General features: G+C 37.3%; 1 protein-coding gene across 1 annotated transcript in view; it reads right to left on the bottom strand.

Moving 5' to 3' along the window:
- Window positions 1-14314: 14314 nt before the first annotated feature.
- The window catches only part of LOC131945191 (neuroglobin-like), a 94254-nt gene continuing 85377 nt past the window's right edge, over window positions 14315-23191 (bottom strand). Inside the window, exon 5 of the mRNA XM_059306218.1 lies at window positions 14315-15034. Coding sequence (XP_059162201.1) covers window positions 14867-15034 — 168 coding nt within the window. The 3' untranslated portion in view covers window positions 14315-14866. The remainder of the gene's footprint in view (window positions 15035-23191) is intronic.

The raw sequence follows: 23191 nt of genomic DNA, 5'->3' as shown, positions 1-23191 counted from the left end.
GTGATTAAAAGAAAATTGTGGATAGAAAATGATTGTATTTAAAGCTCAGTTAAAAATTGATATCTTTGTTTTTTATTATTTACACTTAATTCTTGCTTTATCCTTTGTAAATGATTTAATAATGTGTTAATAATAGAAAGATTTTTACCATTGCTGTATGATTTAACATTTGCTGTTTGAGTTCTTGAAATATTTTCATCAAACAATTTATAAAATTAGCAAGTAATTTTTATCAGACACTTAACTGACTTGATTTATGTTAAAAAACTACATTTCCACCTACATTATGAACTTTTTTATTTGTACTTCTGATCAAGAAGTTAATTTGTACGTAATGTAAAATAAAATTCTAAGACCATATATTAGAAATTTTTAAATGATTTTTAAAAAATCAGGTATAATAAGTATTAAATTGGATCATAATTCATTTTTATAGTAAAGTATTATACACACTTTTCTTGAGAATTTTTTCATGTTTTCAACTCATCATATAAAGATAATTTTTATAAAACAATTTTTTTTTCTAGTTAAGTAGTAAATGTACTTTTCATATTCTCATTTTATCAGCTTGGATGTTTTCCTATTAAGGAAGCTGTTATATTATTAGCCAAGTTTAACATTAAGATTTATATGTGTTTATTTGAAAAAAAAATGTGTCAACTTTATCTAGAAACCATTTAATTTATTATTATTTATTCAGTCCCAAAAAGCAATGCTGTTATATCTGTGATAAGTAGTTTAAGACTTACATACAGATTTATAATACTTTTAATTACATTTTTGTATACTTTGTGATTGATCGTACAGACTAATTTCAAACTAACATTGTAACATATCTAAAATATTTGCATTACGCCTCTGGTTTACTTTGATTGTTTTTAAGTTACACATATTCATCATGTAGGCCTACATATCTATGTAGGCTATGTATGTATATGTTTAGTATATGAAGCGCAGTGCTGCTTTCTCATGGATTATAGCAAAACAGTATTTTGGTAGTTTCTTTGACTTAATTGTTGACACATTTGCTTTATCTGCAGCTACTGTAGATTAATGGAGTCGGTGAAAGGTATTCATGAATGAAAATTACTTCTCTCCTTTCTGACCATGTCCATTCCAACACTGTGTGCTCTACTCTACTGCACTCAGTTTATCTCACATACCACTTACATACATTTTCTTCCCTGACATTTGAAGATTGTAATTATCACTACATTTTTTTTGCTGTGGTAAAAATATGTTATAGAGTTTGTTATTAAATAAATTTTGAAATTTTTTTCATATTGCATTGAAATTTTTTTCATAATTAAACAGTTGTAAGTGAAATTTTTTTAAAGAAAAAAACTATACTTTTAAAAATTGGAAGATTTGTGCCTTTTAAGTTCTTTGTTTTTTAAACTATTTACTAAACATGGTATTGAATTACCTAATATTAAATAAGTTCATTAAGCCTGGTGTGAAACCATGATGTCAATAGCTTTTGATGTTAACTTTTAGTCCCAGCATATTTTCTTACATTGTGTATTGTCAACACTTGTACTAATGTTAATTTATTACAAATTACTTTTTGCTTCTAAAAGAATTTTTATAGTAAGATTAAACTAATTTATTGCCCTAGTTTTTGTGGAGATTTGTGCTAATGATTATCAGTTTTGAGTTAGCAGTAAGAAAATGTTTGCAGACCCTTGTTGAACACAATTTCAGTGTTTCCTTTTTCATATTTGATTGGTTTGCTAGATCTTGGTTGCTGTGATAACACTGACTTCAGATTTTTAGATTACTTATTTTTATGAATATAATTTTTAAGAATAATTTTATATGAAAATAAGTAAATATATTAAATATTGCAAGTTGATTTGTATTTTTTCTTGTGATTATCATTCTTTAAAGAATGTTCACAATTGTTTTTCATAGAGCTTTAACATGAGCTTTTTCTCTTATAGATTTTGTGCCTTTTGGCTAAGAATGGATGTTTCATCAGTTGTTTTGTAGAGTTACCGTCCTTTGTAAGCATGCTATTTTTAGAGTAGACAGTTTTTTTGCATTTCCATGTTTTGTCAAGTGTCAACTCTAAATGCAATTTTTGAAAAATATTCTTGCACAAGATTTCTTTTATTTTAGAGAAAGCTGAAATGTATTATTATAAGTAAATCAACACTATATATATTTTTCTCTAAAAACCTAAAAGAAACCTAAGTGATCAAAATTTTAATTTGCTCATAATCCTTTTAAAATAACTTTTTAAAGGAGTACCCCTATGTTAATTTCATGTATAAGTATAAGTTTTTAAAAAAGTTTTTCAATTTCTTTTTTGTACAAAAATTATTGATTCCTTATTTCTATCAGCTGTTACTGGTAAATAAAAATACCAAATGCATTAGCAATATTTTTGAAGTGAGGATAGAAAGTTAAGTAAATTTTATGGCATTTAATTAGTAAATGAAAATCATTCCTTAACCTGATTACAAACTGATGTCCATTCCAACACACTTAATTTTTAGCTTTTTAATTCTTTGCTGGCCTTACTGTTTTGTACTTACAACTGTTTAGTGTCATTCTGTAGAAGTATCAAGATGATTGAACATTTTTTGACATTCCTGTGAACTGAGAAACCAGCTGGGAATAAATGGGCCCCCTAGAATGATACCTTTCTAATTAATGCATTTTTTTATAGTTCATACAAGCCTTGATATTGTTTTCTAGCCTTATCCTTTAGGCATACAAATACTCAAAAAATAGAAAATGTTAAATCAATTTATATTAATAATCAAATATACATTATCATATTACTAATAAGTGAATTTTAAGTGGGCGTATTTAAAAAAAGCATAAAAAAAGATAACTGACACAGCCGCATTTCAAGATTGAAGTTGGATTATCTGCTGCAAGTTAATCCACACTAAGAGGTTTACGCAAACATTTTTGTGTGGTTTGTGTGATGCTTAAAAATGGAGGCGTAGCAAGGTTTGCTGTTGCTTACAAATGTGTCTTTTCAACGGTCAGTTAGGGGGTATTTGATGAACAATATTATTCTGTTTTATACCTCTTAGCCCCTCTCTCCTGTTGTCATAGAGGATTCAGATCCAAAATGGTATCACAGCAGCAACTCGCTTTCTAGGATTGATAGGAATACAAAAATTGACATTTTATATAATTTTTTTTGAGAAATGCAAAATTCATGCAATATCACATTTTTTAAGCCCCTATATTGTCTCCCCTTGTGAAGCCTTTATTGATGACTCATAGACTGAAACTCATATTACAAGAGAAAACATGTTCTTTTAGATGTAGCTAGCAGGTACACAGAGTATAGTCATGTTTTTTGCACGTCTAATATAGCATCAATGTTTGTGTAGTTCTGTTGATAAAAAAAACTGTATTAGCCTAAATTAGGCTCCATGTTTTGATTGCATTTGTGACCCACTGGTTGATTACAACACCAGAACTAGAAGCTTGTTTTAGCTTTTACCTTGGACCAATCCATACAATGTATGCACCATGTTTTTCTCTCTTTGTGTTTCATCCAATCACAGCGCATGAAACGTGTGTAAATATCTGCCTTGGATTTAATGCAGCAATGTCACTCTCTGTCAAAGTGCTATTAAAAGCATTACCTTGTGTTTAAATGGCTAGCTTTAATTTTTTTTTTTGAAACACACTGAAGTATTTGAAAATGAAAATGCATCTAATACACACAATTCACACTTAAAAACTATTCTGAGAATGTGACTGGATAATTAATAGTGGGCATTTAAAATGAATTTCAAAGAATTTTTTAAAAATATGTAGTCTTTCTTATTTATAAATTTCATTACTATTTTTTCTACTTGCCTTAGATTGTTTTGGCTAAGAAAATCTGAGTATACAATAAGCCTAAAACCAGGTTAAGTTTGTATTTTTCAAAATTTTTTTTTTACCTCAGATTTTGGCTATTAAAACATTAAACTCAACAGATTCTAAATAGTTAGTGAATCTTAAAATGCTGGACATTACCTATCATCAAGATACTATTAACAACAGCAGCTCCTGTATGTCAGGTGTTTTAGTGGAGTATGGCACTGATCTTTCCTGGACTCTTTGACATCTAGGTAGATGTTTCACTATCTGTATCTGTTGTTATTTAAATATCATGCACTGTTATAGAAATTGACACATTTTAGATATCAAAATTATTTTAGGATGAACACCTTAGTTAGAGTAATGTAATTATATCAAGGCATGCCTAAAAAAATTTAGTCTTTTTTTTTAAAAAAAAAAAAGCTAGTTATACTGAATTGTTAGAAAGAGGTGATAAATGAATGATTGAATGGAGTGAATTTTTTAGTATTATTTTTTTTTTAAATTGTAAAATTGGTGATTAAACTACTACATTCACAAAAGTTTTCACTTTCTTATTCAATTCAGACTTATTTACTAAAATTAGTATTATATAAATTGTTGTAACATTATTTATAGTTACTTTTTGTCTGTTAAAGAGTAAGGAAAAGCTGATTGTTAAAAATAAATAAATAGACCAAATATATAGATCTGCACACTTACTTAAAAAAAAAAAAAATGAACGGCCAAGATGGAAAGGGAAGTAACCAACAGTGACATAGTTTCACAACAGTTATTTCCCTTACATGAGATAACTTTTCACTGCAAAGTTGTTAGCTGTTAATAATGGTTGCGTAACCTTGGCGGGAGTGTAGTTCAGAGGCGTAGCGACCCCTCCCGGCACCCGGGGACAATTCGGCACCCCCCCATATATTTTTTATATTTATAATTCAAAATTGCAGCTAAAATGAGCTTATTTTGGCCCTCTAAGGGTCGGCGCCCGGGGACATATGTACCCCCCTGACCCCCGTCGCTACGCCTCTGGTGTAGTTTGAGATTATTTTGATACATTAAATCAATACATGACACTTTCATTTAAAGCACATTTTAAAATATTAAAAAAACCAAAAGCATCTCCTTGGCTTATTTTGGGTTTAGAGGTGATTTTATTCTCAATCATTATAGTCACAAAAAAATCATTCCCTCAAAATGACGTAATAAAGTTCCACCGTCACACATAAGAATACACGTGCGTATCACCAGGTGATCAAGTTCATCCTGGGTTATAGCAGCGAGAGTGTTTTTGGTTAATTATATTTTAGTTAACTAAACATTTTAACATTAGAATAAAATACCTCAGCCACTTCCCCTCAAGAAAAAAATGCCTGAAAGAAACACTTGTCATCGGTGCTAGTTCTATTGCTGTCACTGACGAAGCCCAGGGAACCACTGGTCTAGCACCCTCAAGCGAGATGAGGGAGCCAATGGTCTACCACCCTCAAGCGAGATAACTCTCGTCAAGATGTGTAATCATTGGGCTTACCTCTTTGTGATGTATTTTCTTTGAAAAGTTATAAAGAATAATAATAAAAAAAAATCTTCCCCCTAGTATTATCATGTTCTGTGTCTCAAAATATACTTTTTGGAAAAACGCATCAGGAGTTCCAATTCATTTATTTTACCCTGGGGCATCTCGTTGGTAGTGTGGACAAACCCGCGCCCCAACAACTAAGATCCAAGAGTGTTTCTCACTTGGATAACTTTGTGTGGCCAGCTAGAACCCATGCCCCCACTCACACAAGAGAGAACCTACCACCACACACCTAAAGCTAGAACCCATGCCCCCACTCACACAAGCAATAACCCACCCCCACTCACACAAGCAATAACCCACCCCACTCACCCAAAGCTAGAACCCATCCCCCCACTCACACAAGCAATAACCCACCCCCACAAAGCTAGAACCCATGCCCCCACTCACACAAGCAATAACCCACCCCCACCCCCCTCACACAAAGCTAGAACCCATGCCCCCACTTACATAAGCAATAACCCACCCCCACAAAGCTAGAACCCATGCCCCCACTTACACAAGCAATAACCCACCCCCCCTCACACAAAGCTAGAACCCATGGCCCATTCACACAAGCAAGAACCCACCCCCACAAAGCTAGAACCCATCCCCCCACTCTCACAAGCAATAACCCACCCCCACTCACCCAAAGCTAGAACCCATGCCCCCACTCGCACAAGCAAGTACCCACCCCCACTCACCCAAAGCTAGAACCCATGCCCCCACTCACACAAGCAAGAACCCACCCCCCACTCACCCAAAGCTAGAACCCATGCCCCCACTCACACAAGCAAGAACCCACCCCCACAAAGCTAGAACCCATGCCCCCACTCACACAAGCAAGAACCCACCCCCACAAAGCTAGAACCCATGCCCCCACTCACACAAGCAAGAACCCACCCCCACAAAGCTAGAACCCATCCCCCCACTCTCACAAAGCTACAACCCTACACCCCCCCCCGCTCACACAAACTAGAACCCACCCCCACTAACACAAACAGCTAGAACCCCTCCCCAACTCACACAAGCTAGACCCCCCCCCCCCAGCAAAATCTTGTAGCATTCAGTTTGACTTTCCGGAGAATGTAGCTCAGTAGCACAGTGGATTGTCTGTGACAATCTTGATGTGCGAGTCGATGATGTAATCATTGACCTTCTCAATCATCGCTCACTAGAAAAAGCTAGAAATTCTCGTTAGTGATTTAGAGTAATTGCGTTCTGTTTGGTTGAGCGATATGCTAGCATAGACATTCACACGCGACGTGTCGTCTTGGTAAAGGGTTGCCAGATACCTTTTCCGAAAATACTGGACATCTTTCCATCCTTCCCTTCTCAGGTATGCCGCAAAGCAGAAGAAGAAATATAAATACTGGACAAGTATAATACTTGTCCAGTATTTATATTTATTTTATCCTGGACAGTCTGCTCAAATACTGGACTGTCCAGTTCAAAACTGGACACCTGGCAACCCTATCTTGGTATTGTATGGCACCTATTCCCGTACGACTGGCATCACAGTGTGTTGTAAATTGTTTCTTGAGTCAGTGCATTAACTGTTCAACTTTTTTTTTTCGACGACCTAAAATGTGGTATGGTTAAGGAGGTATAACTGTAAGTATGACAAAAACCCAATCTTTTGAACTCAACACAAACACACATACAGTGAACAAACCCAATCTTTTGAACTCAACACAAACACACATACAGGGAACAGACCCAATTTTTTTTCAAATCCCAATAATAAGTACATCATTTAAATTAATTGGATTGGAATTGGTTTTTCTCACTTTTTGTTACAATTAAAAAGGGGTGTAAAAAAAAAACACAAATTGTGCACATTTTTAAAAATCGCCAAAATGTGATGAAAAATGATAGAAATGTAAGGGAACAGCGGCTCTCTGAATTAAAGTAATATGCATGTCTATAACTAGTATAACAAGTACGTTTGAAATACACGTTTAATCGGAAGCCGACTGGGGTTCACAATCGTTATAAAACCCCTCATTATAAAACCTCTCCTTAATAATAAACCCTTGTTATAAACCCCTCTTTAAACCACAAATACACAAGACACAATAAAACACAACAAAATACCAATTAATAGTATTGACGTTTAATATAGTAAAGAAAAAACCAACCAACAACCCACAAAAACAACTAGATTGAATGCACAGTAAATTAAATGTCTTTGTAACAGGCCTACACGTGCGCATTACCGTAGAACACTCTAATCGGTTAATCGAGTTCATCCAGTGCCGAGCAAAGGCTGCGAGCGGTCCAACGCTGAACGATGCGCTGAGCTCCTTAACTCTCAAGTTTCCAATCAATTCGAGACGATTGTTACATATGCCACATGGTACAACTCAACACATTATTAAAAGTAAATTAAATAAACGTGTGATTATAGCAAATACCAAGCATGGGTTCAGACAGTGCAGGTATAAGACCCGCAAAGAATTTCAACAAGTAACCTACGTCTGCACCCCCAAGCGGGATTACTCTCGTCAATATGCTTTTAGAGTAATGATCTCGCTTGTCTCCCTTGTGGTGTATCAGCTATTGAAAAAAAGGGAAATAATAATGAAACAAACAAACAACAAAACAAATGTAGTCAGATTACGTCGTTTTAGGATATTAAAAACACAGGATACAAATAAAACACGCATACAAACCTTTGTTCAGCAAGCTTTTAAATGCATAAGCTAATATTGAAAGCGTTGGTCGCTTACTTGAGGTAAAAAGATTGATCAGCGACCAACGCTTTTAAATTATTTCTAAAAAAAGTCAAGTTGAATGTAAACTGTTATTGTCCCAATCAACATCACCTTATAATCAGGCGATTTTGCAGGTTTCTTCACTCCATCCCTAACTCTCTGGTCACTCACACAAAGCTAGACCCCCCCTATTCCCACAAAGCTAGAACGACCCCCCCACTCACACAAAGCTAGACCCCCACTCCCACAAAGCTAGAACGACCCCCCCCCCCCACTCGCACACAGCTAGAACGACCCCCCCCCACACACTTAACTAGAAAGACCTCCTTCCCTATATTAATCCACAAAACAATGCTCATTTGATTCTACCAGTTTAATAAAATTTGACAAATGTTTTTAAACAAAAACAGATAATTAATCTTCTGCCATTCTCAACATAATGGTGTTGAACTTTTTTTAGACGACTCCAGAGGTAAAAATTGTAACGATAATAATAGTGATAATAACAATATTATGATTAAAAATAATAATAATAATAAATCTATTAATTAGCAGTAGCAAAGAAGTTAAAAAACAACATGAAAAGTGCTAAAGCTAGTAGTGCAAAATTTCAATATGAAATTTGAACATATATTCTCAAGTTGAAAATCAGGTAGAAAAGTGACTTGATTTTAAAAGTTAGCGTGAAAGTGAGCTATTGTTACCGACAGCAATGGATTCCACAGGGAATACTCTCAATTTCCCTTTTAAACATTTAAAAAAAACCGTGTGCTGGGCTATTAAAACAGACATGGTTAATAACAAATTGATTGTGTGGTTTTTGTATAACTTTTCTAAAGATTTGACGTGTTTGATATTTTTAGTATATTCGGAAACTAAACGAAATTGGATAAACCTATAAAAAATATTTTTATTTCTCATTTTCAGATGGAAAATGTAAACAAACAAGGCTTAAATTAAGTAGGTCATGTTATCGTCAAAATCATACGTTTATGAAAATAATTTATCGGAAAATCTTAGAGTAAAAATCTTAGATGAAAAAAACACTTTTTTGCATCTATGTCAGCAAAAATGATTGGGGGCTCATCTTCAGACTCTGCTCATTTAGATTGTTCTGTCCTTTTTAAAAAATCAGAGTTAGTGGACCACGTTAGCGAAGGAAGTTTCAATGGCTCATAATGTCCCACACTAGTGACAAAAAATGTATTGGCTCATAATGGGTTACACGAATAAGCTACACAGAGGCGTAGCGACCCTTCCCGGCGCCCGGGGACAAACTTTCAATTTGGCGCCCCCCTCGGGAGCAAATTTTCGATTTGCACCCCCCTCCTCAAACTTTCGATTTGCACCCCCCTCAAACTGCATAAATGCAGCTTAAATGACATTTTAATTTGTTTTTAAAACCCATTTTGGCGCCCCCTAAGGTCGGCGCCCGGGGACATATGTACCCCCTGCCTCCCCATCGCTACGCCTCTGAAGCTACAGTAATGATGTTATGCAATGTGCCATTGGAGCACAGGAGGGTCCACTAGTGATGAACTTTTCAACGGCTCATAGGGCCACACTTATGGGCCATAGTAGACATAGGATCAGTGGACCATTGGTCTGTTCTGAGCCATAAAATACACTATCGTTTTAAACGTCTGGTATAATTAACGAAGCTTTTAAAAAAAATCAATCACTAAACAAGAGATAGCCTTTCAATAATGTCCAAACCGTGTCTGATTTTTATCTTAGTTTTTAAAGAGCTCGTGCGTCTAGGGATACTCTCCCCTTGTGGACAGCTAAAATGTCTGAAAAACATCCGCAAAAAAAAGTTTCGCATTAATAAGAAACGGAAAAAAAGTGTAATAGTACTGAGTTTTTAAAAGTGTGCAGTTTATTTTAATAGCTCTAAGCTGTTGTTTTTTTCCTGCTCTTTTATTTATAATTAAAAAAGAATCATAAAAGACTTAAACGAAATATGGTTTACTTTTTAATACAGGTAGAATTAAGAAGAGAAATCTTACAAAAAAAAAAAAACCTGTTAAAATATGAACAAAACAATTATTTAATAATCTTGACATATTGACCTCAAAGCATATAAACATGTTGCGTTTAAAAAAATACGAAAATAATAATAATAAAAAAAAAAACAACAATCCGAAAACCAACAACAACCCAACAGCATGATCATAAACTGTCACACATTGTTAGGTGATCACTGATGTTAAATAGACTCCATTCATATGTATATGCACTGCAAGGCGTTTTTTTAAAAAAAAAAAAGCATAATAATTGTTGACAGCCTTAGACAATTTCCAATAACAACTACAGTTAACAAAACTCTCACCAAAGTAATTTTGTTCATAATAAACTGTAATAAAATCAATCAATCAAACAAACGAAAAATAAACAGATAAAATAAAAAGCATTTTAACCTATTTAATTTAGATTTTTACAGTTTAAATTTTATAATTTCTCTCTGTTACATTGGTATAAATATAAATTCAAATACAATACTTATACGAGTATAATTTGTAAGTTATCTATAGACAGTACTATCTTTTCTATATTAATACAGTGCTTTGCGATAGTAATTCATGTTAGCATAATATACTTTTTAAAATACAAATCGTACAGGAACTAGTATACCAAAATCTTAATTTTGGTAAATTTATTTTGCGATTTAAATTCTTTTCATCCTCATGTAAATGTATGCTCATCAAAGGCTTCATCATAACAAAAAAAACACAATTTTTTTTCTGCAAGTACTTAACATTGATTGTAATTTATTGGTGCCGCTTAAAGACAAGAACAGTGTATGTGTGAGTAAAAATGTTGCTCACATGATGCAGATTGCAGATTCCCGTACGTGGGGCAAGCGATGGAACTGATCTAATCTAAATCTACACGAGCCCACGGCACACAGCGCAATCTGGATTAGGGGCAGATCAGACAAGTAAACGATTTAGTCAGAGATGGAGTATTGGCCAGGGGAGGGTGGAGGAAGGGGGGGGGGGGAGGATTTCAAACCCGTACCTCATTTCTGACAAGCCCAGAATGAAGCAAACACTGGGATGGTTTATTTATACAGCAAATAGAGTTTATGATAAAACTCTGTCGTAACAGGCTCATCAGACTGGTGGGGTCCTAATATGTGAGTCGTAATTCGACATATGTAACATAACAGGTTCATATGACTAGGTGTTTCCTAACATGTGTGTCTTAACAGACATTCAAAACACATGCCCTAACAGGCAATAAAAACACGTGCCCTAATAGGTAATTTAAACACGTGCCCTAACAGGTAATTCAAATTACCTGTCCTAACAGGCAGTGTAAACACGTGCCCTAATAGGTAAACGTTGTGCCCTAATAGACAATCAAAACACGTGCCCTAACAGGCAATCAAAACACGTGCCCTAACAGGTAGCGAAAAAACATTTTACAAAGCTCTCACACTTTTCCTCCTTCTCCACGTGAGAACACAGGCGAGGGCTACAGGCTTCATGTTTTGCTTGTTAGAAAACCGCTAGGTGCAGGCTGAACTCTAATAAACAAACTTTGAGGGCAGACGTCAAGTTTATTCATAGAGAACAAGGTCTCGTGATAAGCGAAATAACACTGGTTAGAGTTAACAAAAGAGTCTGTTTCTCAGACATTAAATAAAACAGTTTCGCACTCTGTCAATAACACGTTTCACCGATACACTCCACAACATCGATACACTCTACTGCATCAATACACTCCATGGCTTCGACTCATTCTACAGCATCGATACACTCCGCAACATCGATACACTCTATTGCATCAATACACTCCACGATTCTATGCACTTTACAGCATCGATGCACACTCCGCAACATCGATACACTCTATTACATCAATACACTCCACGACATCAATGCACTCTACAGCATCGATGTACACTCCGCAACATCGATGCACTCTATTGCATCAATATACTCCATGGCCTCGCTACACTCTACAGAATCGATACACTCTACAGCATCAATACACTCCAAGGCATCGATACACTCTACAGCATTGATACACTCCACAGCATTGATACACTCCACATCATCGATACCCTCCGCAGCATCGATACACTCTGCAGCATCGATACTCTACATCATCGATACACCCTACAGCATGTTAAAACTATCGATTATTTGGTTGAAAATGTACTCAAAGAACGAATGTTTATGCGCACTTTCTGGTTGGACTCACCCTGGAGCCTGACAGCTGCTCATCGCGTCTGCACGCGGGTAAACGATCTGAAGCACGCGCACGCAAAGTTATGTCAGGTTGGGAATAAAATAATGAAGTGCCGCAACGCAAATACCCCCCCCTCCCCCACACACACCTCCAGAAAATTATACGTTAAATCTAATCAAATTGTTGACCCCGCTTTAAAAGTGTTTGTTTTGTTTGAAGCAAATCCGTTACAATTACAGGAAAAGAGCGATCACTCTAACGAAAAGTGTCATTTCTCGCCAGCAGGTGGCGTAGCTGTCTCGCGAAATGAATCGGTTCGGCCATCTCCAAATATAAAAGATCGAACACCCCAGCGTGGCACATATGTGCCGACCGACTCGGCGGATCGCAGCGTTTATTTTCTATTCAGCTGCGCATCGAATACTTGATGAAGGATTGGGGGAAAACAAGTTTTCATGCCAGATTTTTATCACGCGTGATGCCAAAGAAAAAAAAAGAAAGAAAGAAGACGAACATTTTGCGATGGCGTTGTAAACATTGCGTGATCAAACGCTATATTTTGGTGTCTTTCAATAATTATTTGATAATACACATTCTCTAATGTTTAGTTTTTATGTGATCTGGCGGTGTAAGTTTCTCATTCATGTGAAATAAGTAAAAAAAATAATAGATAGACTAAGCTTATAAGTATATAATGTAATAGTGACATGTTAACATTAAATGTATTTGAAGTGAGTAGCAAAACAATAACATTAGACAAGAAAAAGGCATTTACAAAACACACATACTATAAAACCCACTAACATCACAGACATACTATAAAACCCACTCACATCACAGACATACTATAAAACCCACTCACAACACAGACATACTATAAAACCCACTCACAACACAGACATACTATAAAACCCACTCACAACACAGACATACTATAAAACCCACTCACAACACAGACATACTATAAAACCCATTAACAACACAGACATACTATAAAACCCACTCACAACACAGACATACTATAAAACTCAGAGAAATAAGCCCAGTCGGAGAAGTGCATGTCATTTTTATTTCTCTTGATGTTTTTATAGCACCTTTGTGTTCGTTCCCTAATCCTAGAGTTATAGCATTACTACTGCCTCGGTTAACGATGGACAGAGAGCACAAATGATCCACTAACGATCAGTGTAACAAGTACAACGTCTTCATCATCCATTCTCCTCGTGAAATAGTTTTTGTGTAGCCTACATTAACCCGATCTTCACTCTCTCTAGCGAGGATCACCTCTCATCTTTCAGTGATGTAAATACACAAAAAAAAAGTTACACACACTCAGCCATCCTCCCATCACCCCTGCCCATCTAATGTGGCCAGATACACGGTGTTTGCTTACAAAGACCGGGAAAAAAAACGTAATACAATAAAAACATATTAATTCCATCATACTTTCCTAACAGCAAAAACTATCTAAAGCTCCTCTAGCTAACAAGTTTAATGTATGTGGCATTATTATATGAGCAGTGTAGCGACGTGCTATAATGTGGGTTTTAACAGCAAGATTTTTTTTTTTACCGTTGAATAGTTATGCAGCATTTGCTAATTTTGGCTGCAGATTATAAAATCTTTTTATAGAAAAAAAAAGAAAAAAAAAAACCCAAGGCTTAAAACATTGGGGTGTAACTCAGCGCTTCTAAAAGGGCAGTAACTTTTCTATAGGTTGTTTGTACATTTTTTTTTGACCTTTTGGTTGGTAATTTAATTTGACCTCTATATCCCAGTGACGGACAACATTTTCGCCGGGGTCGTTGTTGGCAAGGGTTTGAGGATACATGATCTAGGTGTTATTAAATGAAGTAAAACAAAATCCTTAGATTATTTACATAATTTCAAAAATGTTTACCATAAATATAAGAATGTCATCATGGTTACTTTTTTTTTTAAAGATTTGTTTTTGCCTGTAGATCAAGTTTAATATTCAGTATCCGTAGTTGGGCATAATAATTAAAAAAAAGTATTGTTTTACAAATTTTAGGATTTGCAGACATGTCCATTTTAGCTTTAGGTGGTATTTCAGTAAGATAAAAATATTACGTTTAAAACCAAAGCGAATATTGTAGAAGGTTGTAGGCGCGTAGACCGAGGAGGTGGTATCTACATTTGCGTGTGGTCACCTCTGTAGTTCTAGAACATTCGTGCGTCAGGCTAAGTGAAACGTATGTAACAACAAGATCAAATACATTCAACAAAAGATTGTGCAGTGAAGATATTGCAATAAATACATGTAAACAAACATTTAGTTAACAAATCTAACACAAAAAACCAAACACCCCTTAATTGCTTCTAGGCGTATAACCCAAAACATCTCAGATGTATTCGGTTACCTCCCTTGTAAGTTGTCTCCCTTTGTTTCTAATTTCATCTTCCCTTTGCAGATTTGACTTCCGTGTTTCTATTCACAAAAGAAGCGAATCTTAACAGTCGTGAAAACTTTCGATTGTCTTATGCTGTAATTGACATAGTTTATTGATTCTTAGCTACAGGAGGAGAAAAGAAAGAAGGTAGGTCACGTGGTTCCATCATCGTCCATGACCTTCCCATCCGGGTCAGACATCCCTTTCTTCATCTGAAAGCTGATGTAGTTGTAGAGGCGGCGCCACGCCTCCATGGTCTCCTTGTTGTACTGCTCGCCCAGCATCTTCTCGAACCCGTGGTTTAGGGACGGCCACAGGCGCTGGAACAGAGAAACAGAGGGATGTTACACTTTGTTTGATTGGTTGAACAGAGAAACATGGATTTTACACTTTGTTTGATTCGTGGAACAGAGAAACGGATGGATGTTACACTTTGTTTGATTGGTGGAACAGAGAAACGGATGGATGTTACACTTTGTTTGATTGGTGGAACAGAGAGCAGATGGATGTTACACTTTGTTTGATCGGTTGATCAGAGAAACAGATGGATGTTACACTTTGTTTGATTGGTGGAACAGAGAAACAGATGGATGTTAAACTGTGTTTGATTGGTGGAACAGAGAAACAGATGGATGATACACTTAGTTTGATTGGTGGAACAGAGAAACAGATGGATGTTACACTTTGTTTGATTGGTGGAACAGAGAAACGGAGGGATGTTACACTTTGTTTGATCGGTGGAACAGAGAAGCAGATGGATGTTACACTTTGTTTGATTGGTGGAACAGAGAAACATATGGATGTTACACTTTGTTTGATTGGTGGAACAGAGAAACAGAGGGATGTTACACTTTGTTTGATCGGTGGAACAGAGAAACAGAGGGATGTTACACTTTGTTTGATTGGTGGAACAGAGAAACAGATGAATGTTACACTTTGTTTGATTGGTGGAACAGAGAAACAGAGGGATGTTACACTTTGTTTGATTGGTGGAACAGAGAAACAGATGGGATGTTACACTTTGTTTGATTGGTGGAACAGAGAAACAGATGGGATGTTACACTTTGTTTGATCGGTTGATCAGAGAAACGGAGGGATGTTACACTTTGTTTGATTGGTGGAACAGAGAATAAGATGGGGTGTTACACTTTGTTTGATTGGTGGAACAGAGAAACGGAGGGATGTTACACTTTGTTTGATTGGTGGAACAGAGAAACAGATGGATGTTACACTTTGTTTGATTGGTGGAACAGAGAATAAGATGGGATGTTACACTGTGTTTGATTGGTGGAACAGAGAAACAGAGGGATGTTACACTTTGTTTGATTGGTGGAACAGAGAAGCAGAGGGATGTTACACTTTGTTTGATTGGTGGAACAGAGAAACGGAGGGATGTTACACTTTGTTTGATTGGTGGAACAGAGAAACAGATGGATGTTACACTTTGTTTGATTGGTGGAACAGAGAAACGGAGGGATGTTACACTTTGTTTGATTGGTTGAACAGAGAAACGGAGGGATGTTACACTTTGTTTGATTGGTGGAACAGAGAAACAGATGGATGTTACACTTTGTTTGATTGGTGGAACAGAGAAACAGATGGATGTTAAACTTTGTTTGATTGGTGGAACAGAGAAACAGATGGATGTTACACTTTGTTTGATTGGTGGAACAGAGAAACGGAGGGATGTTACACTTTGTTTGATCGGTGGAACAGAGAAACAGATGGATGTTACACTTTGTTTGATTGGTGGAACAGAGAAACAGATGGATGTTACACTTTGTTTGATTGGTGGAACAGAGAAACAGAGGGATGTTACACTTTGTTTGATTGGTGGAACAGAGAAACGGAGGGATGTTACACTTTGTTTGATTGGTGGAACAGAGAAACAGATGAATGTTACACTTTGTTTGATTGGTGGAACAGAGAAACAGAGGGATGTTACACTTTGTTTGATTGGTGGAACAGAGAAACAGATGGGATGTTACACTTTGTTTGATTGGTGGAACAGAGAAACGGAGGGATGTTACACTTTGTTTGATCGGTTGATCAGAGAAACGGAGGGATGTTACACTTTGTTTGATTGGTGGAACAGAGAATAAGATGGGGTGTTACACTTTGTTTGATTGGTGGAACAGAGAAACGGAGGGATGTTACACTTTGTTTGATTGGTGGAACAGAGAAACAGATGGATGTTACACTTTGTTTGATTGGTGGAACAGAGAATAAGATGGGATTTTACACTGTGTTTGATTGGTGGAACAGAGAAACAGAGGGATGTTACACTTTGTTTGATTGGTGGAACAGAGAAGCAGAGGGATGTTACACTGTGTTTGATTGGTGGAACAGAGAAACAGATGGATGTTACACTTTGTTTGATTCGTGGAACAGAGAAACGGATGGATGTTACACTTTGTTTGATTGGTGGAACAGAGAGCAGATGGATGTTACACTTTGTTTGATTGGTGGAGCAGAGAAATAGAGGGATGTTACACTTTGTTTGATTGGTGGAACAGAGAAACAGATGGATGTTACACTTTGTTTGATTGGTGGAGCAGAGAAACAGATGGATGTTATACTTTGTTTGATTGGTGGAACAGAGAAACATGGATGTTACACTTTGTTTGATTGGTGGAACAGAGAAACGGAGGGATGTTACACTTTGTTTGATTGGTGGAACAGAGAAACGGAGGAATGTTACACTTTGTTTGATTGGTGGAACAGAGAAACGGAGGGATGTTACACTTTGTTTGATTGGTGGAACAGAGAAACGGATGGATGTTACACTTTGTTTGATTGGTGGAACAGAGAAACAGATGGGATGTTACACTTTGTTTGATCGGTTGATCAGAGAAACGGAGGGATGTTACACTTTGTTTGATTGGTGGAACAGAGAATAAGATGGGGTGTTACACTTTGTTTGATTGGTGGAACAGAGAAACGGAGGGATGTTACACTTTGTTTGATTGGTGGAACAGAGAAACAGATGGATGTTACACTTTGTTTGATTGGTGGAACAGAGAATAAGATGGGATGTTACACTGTGTTTGATTGGTGGAACAGAGAAACAGAGGGATGTTACACTTTGTTTGATTGGTGGAACAGAGAAGCAGAGGGATGTTACACTTTGTTTGATTGGTGGAACAGAGAAACAGATGGATGTTACACTTTGTTTGATTCGTGGAACAGAGAAACGGATGGATGTTACACTTTGTTTGATTGGTGGAACAGAGAAACGGAGGGATGTTACACTTTGTTTGATTGGTGGAACAGAGAAACAGACGGATGTTACACTTTGTTTGATTGGTGGAACAGAGAAACGGAGGGATGTTACACTTTGTTTGATTGGTGGAACAGAGAAACGGAGGGATGTTACACTTTGTTTGATTGGTGGAACAGAGAAACAGATGGATGTTACACTTTGTTTGATTGGTGGAACAGAGAAACAGATGGATGTTAAACTTTGTTTGATTGGTGGAACAGAGAAACAGATGGATGTTACACTTTGTTTGATTGGTGGAACAGAGAAACGGAGGGATGTTACACTTTGTTTGATCGGTGGAACAGAGAAACAGATGGATGTTACACTTTGTTTGATTGGTGGAACAGAGAAACAGATGGATGTTACACTTTGTTTGATTGGTGGAACAGAGAAACGGAGGGATGTTACACTTTGTTTGATTGGTGGAACAGAGAAACAGATGAATGTTACACTTTGTTTGATTGGTGGAACAGAGAAACAGAGGGATGTTACACTTTGTTTGATTGGTGGAACAGAGAAACAGATGGGATGTTACACTTTGTTTGATTGGTGGAACAGAGAAACGGAGGGATGTTACACTTTGTTTGATCGGTTGATCAGAGAAACGGAGGGATGTTACACTTTGTTTGATTGGTGGAACAGAGAATAAGATGGGGTGTTACACTTTGTTTGATTGGTGGAACAGAGAAACGGAGGGATGTTACACTTTGTTTGATTGGTGGAACAGAGAAACAGATGGATGTTACACTTTGTTTGATTGGTGGAACAGAGAATAAGATGGGATTTTACACTGTGTTTGATTGGTGGAACAGAGAAACAGAGGGATGTTACACTTTGTTTGATTGGTGGAACAGAGAAGCAGAGGGATGTTACACTGTGTTTGATTGGTGGAACAGAGAAACAGATGGATGTTACACTTTGTTTGATTGGTGGAACAGAGAAACGGATGGATGTTACACTTTGTTTGATTGGTGGAACAGAGAGCAGATGGATGTTACACTTTGTTTGATTGGTGGAGCAGAGAAATAGAGGGATGTTACACTTTGTTTGATTGGTGGAACAGAGAAACAGATGGATGTTACACTTTGTTTGATTGGTGGAGCAGAGAAACAGATGGATGTTATACTTTGTTTGATTGGTGGAACAGAGAAACATGGATGTTACACTTTGTTTGATTGGTGGAACAGAGAAACGGAGGGATGTTACACTTTGTTTGATTGGTGGAACAGAGAAACGGAGGGATGTTACACTTTGTTTGATTGGTGGAACAGAGAAACGGAGGGATGTTACACTTTGTTTGATTGGTGGAACAGAGAAACGGATGGATGTTACACTTTGTTTGATTGGTGGAACAGAGAAACAGAGGGATGTTACACTTTGTTTGATTGGTGGAACAGAGAAACAGAGGGATGTTACACTTTGTTTGGTTGGTGGAACAGAGAAACAGAGGGAGGGATGTTACACTTTGTTTGATTGGTGGAACAGAGAAACAGAGGGATGTTACACTTTGTTTGATTGGTGGAACAGAGAAACAGAGGGATGTTACACTTTGTTTGATTGGTGGAACAGAGAAACAGATGGATGTTACACTTTGTTTGATTGGTGGAACAGAGAAACGGAGGGATGTTACACTTTGCTTGATTGGTGGAACAGAGAAACGGAGGGATGTTACACTTTGTTTGATTGGTGGAACAGAGAAACAGATGGATGTTACACTTTGTTTGATTGGTGGAACAGAGAAACGGAGGGATGTTACACTTTGTTTGATTGGTGGAACAGAGAAACGGAGGGATGTTACACTTTGTTTGATTGGTGGAACAGAGAAACAGATGGATGTTACACTTTGTTTGATTGGTGGAACAGAGAAACGGAGGGATGTTACACTTTGTTTGATTGGTGGAACAGAGAAACGGAGGGATGTTACACTTTGTTTGATCGGTTGATCAGAGAAACAGATGGATGTTACACTTTGTTTGATTGGTGGAACAGAGAAACAGATGGATGTTACACTTTGTTTGATTGGTGGAACAGAGAAACAGAGGGATGTTACACTTTGTTTGATTGGTGGAACAGAGAAACGGAGGGATGTTACACTTTGTTTGATCGGTGGAACAGAGAAACAGATGGATGTTACACTTTGTTTGATTGGTGGAACAGAGAAACAGAGGGATTTTACACTTTGTTTGATTGGTGGAACAGAGAAACGGAGGGATGTTACACTTTGTTTGATCGGTGGAACAGAGAAACAGAGGGATGTTACACTTTGTTTGATTGGTGGAACAGAGAAACAGATGAATGTTACACTTTGTTTGATTGGTGGAACAGAGAAACAGAGGGATGTTACACTTTGTTTGATTGGTGGAGCAGAGAAATAGAGGGATGTTACACTTTGTTTGATTGGTGGAACAGAGAAACGGAGGGATGTTACACTTTGTTTGATCGGTTGATCAGAGAAACGGAGGGATGTTACACTTTGTTTGATTGGTGGAACAGAGAATAAGATGGGGTGTTACACTTTGTTTGATTGGTGGAACAGAGAAACGGAGGGATGTTACACTTTGTTTGATTGGTGGAACAGAGAAACAGATGGATGTTACACTTTGTTTGATTGGTGGAACAGAGAATAAGATGGGATGTTACACTGTGTTTGATTGGTGGAACAGAGAAACAGAGGGATGTTACACTTTGTTTGATTGGTGGAACAGAGAAGCAGAGGGATGTTACACTGTGTTTGATTGGTGGAACAGAGAAACAGATGGGATGTTACATTCTGTTTGATTGGTGGAACAGAGAGCAGATGAGATGTTACACTTTGTTTGATTGGTTGAACAGAGAAACAGATGGGATGTTACATTCTGTTTGAATGGTGGAACAGAGAAACAGATGGGATGTTACATTCTGTTTGATTGGTGGAACAGAGAAACAGAGGGATGTTACATTTTGTTTTTTTGGTGGAACAGAGAAACAGATGACTATTACACTTTGGAAAATTGTTATTTTTAGCTTTTTTAAAAAGTGTGTGAGCTTAAAGATCTATTTAAAATGTTAAAAATTTAAATTAAATACTTAGCCATTTTCCTTATGTTTATGTTCAGTTTTTTTTTTGTTTTCGTGTTTTTAAATTGGGAAGTACATGATATTGTCATTCAAAGGTTGGATGGTAGTTTTACCAAATTTTTTGTTTTTTTACACAACAGCATATCTGCATATTGATTCGTCCAAGTGGATTATATTTGATGTCCCTTTATCTAATTATGTGATTGATGAGATAGACTTCCCCATCCCTCCCCGACAATTATTTCTTTTGTAAAAAGCCATCTGGTGCCCGTCCAACCCCCCCCCCCCCCCCCCATTAAATTAATCTATCTTTGTCTTGATAAGCCTTGACCAGGGAAAATGTGACGTCATGCAGTTAGAAGCAAGCTGTCAGACGAGACATCAGCCGACACAAAACATGTCGATAGAAACAGCAGAGTGCCGCAGCCAACATACACTAATCTAGGGGCGCTTAGTCTGGCCATTGGCCTTCACGGGAATAGCGGCAAGTAGAGAGTGAATACAATAACACATTCACGCAGAGCCAACCATCTATAGTTTTCTAAGCTAGTTCTGTGGTGTACCGAATTCTCTCTCATCACCCGCGACCACAAGCCCCTGGGGAGGAAGCCACGCCCCTGAAGTGGTTGTCACGAGAAGACTACATGGCCAGATACTAGTCCAGAGGGGAAAATGTTACGACGCTGAATTAAATAAACGTCTGCTTCGATCAAAAACACCATTTTTGCCTGTTCCTCTAGGGGTATGACGTCATACTATGAATACGGTGACACGCTAAATTAGCACCAGATACTTTTACGACAAAAGTAATTCTGCTTGTTATTTACAAATGAATACATTTAATTGCATTTTATCGTGATTCATATTACAATAACATATTATTGAAAACATTCTATTTAATTGGTTTACAGTGGGAACAATATTTAGAACTGATGCATTGTTGGTTCAAAGGCAACGTTCGCACAATATGGTAAGAGTTACACAGCTGTGAAGTGGGATGTTGGGTCCTCAGCACAACAGACAGATGGTCAAACAGTTTGGTGGGCTGACAGGCTTGTGGTCAAACAGTTTGTTGGACTGACAGGTTTGTGGTCACCAGCTTGGTGGGCTGATAGTTTGTTGGGCTGACAGACTTGTGGTCAGACAGTTTTGTGGTCAGACAGTTTGGTGGTCAGACAGACTTGTGGTCAGACATTTTGGTGGTCAGACAGACTTGTTGTCAGACAGACTTGTGGTCAGACATTTTGGTGGTCAGACAGACTTGTGGTCAGACAGACTTGTGGTCAGACAGACTTGTGGTCAGACATTTTGGTGGTCAGACAGACTTGTGGTCAGACAGACATGTGGTCAGACATTTTGGTGGTCAGACAGACTTGTGGTCAAACAGTTTGTGGGCTGACAGATTGAGCCACTAAAACTCACACACACAGCCCCTCACACACTCAAAGCCCCTAACACTCACACACTGAGCCTCTCACACCCACACACACCAAGCCACTCCCACGCTTCTGTACCCCACTAGGTAGTGACGCCATCTTGAATGTTCTTTACCGTCGTCTACTGTAACTGTAGCCCTCTCTATTCCTGGTCAGTCAATGAAGCAATTACTGAGTCAACGGACCACATGATTGGTTGATAGAGGAGCTATCTTTGTCAGTATGACCCAGTGAGTTGGGAGGTGGGGGGGGGGGGGTGCAGGGGCTAAGGTGGTAATACGATTTCATAATTTGTGATGTGACGTCAAATCTTTGATGTAGGGACACGTCAAGTCAATGACGTAATGGAAGGGGGGCTGACGTAAAAAAAGGCTTAGCTCAAAACTATGACTTCACGGGCATTTCGTCAAATACCTGACATAAGGGTACTTACACCACATTTATGACGTAGAAAAAATTATGTCAAAGTTATGACGTAATGACATATCAAAGTAATGGAAGGAACTTGCGCCTAATGTATGATGTAGTGCGCGGCTTACGTCAATTATTGACAATATAGTTAAAACTGCTGATTGCTGACTCACAGGTAATACGATTAGACAATAATAAACTAACTAGATAGACTAATCAAAGTTAAAGGTGTTTTAGAAAACTGTTTTGTAGTGATTTTGTTTTGTGTGGACTATTAATAAAAGCAACTTGCAAGCAACATAAGCTGTGTT

Source organism: Physella acuta, unplaced genomic scaffold (assembly GCF_028476545.2).
Source record: "Physella acuta isolate Inbredline_101_S28 unplaced genomic scaffold, ASM2847654v3 ptg000531l, whole genome shotgun sequence".
Taxonomy (NCBI): Eukaryota; Metazoa; Mollusca; class Gastropoda; family Physidae; genus Physella; species Physella acuta.
Note: the sequence above shows the minus strand (reverse complement) of the source record. Positions and strands in the feature narration are given on the sequence as shown.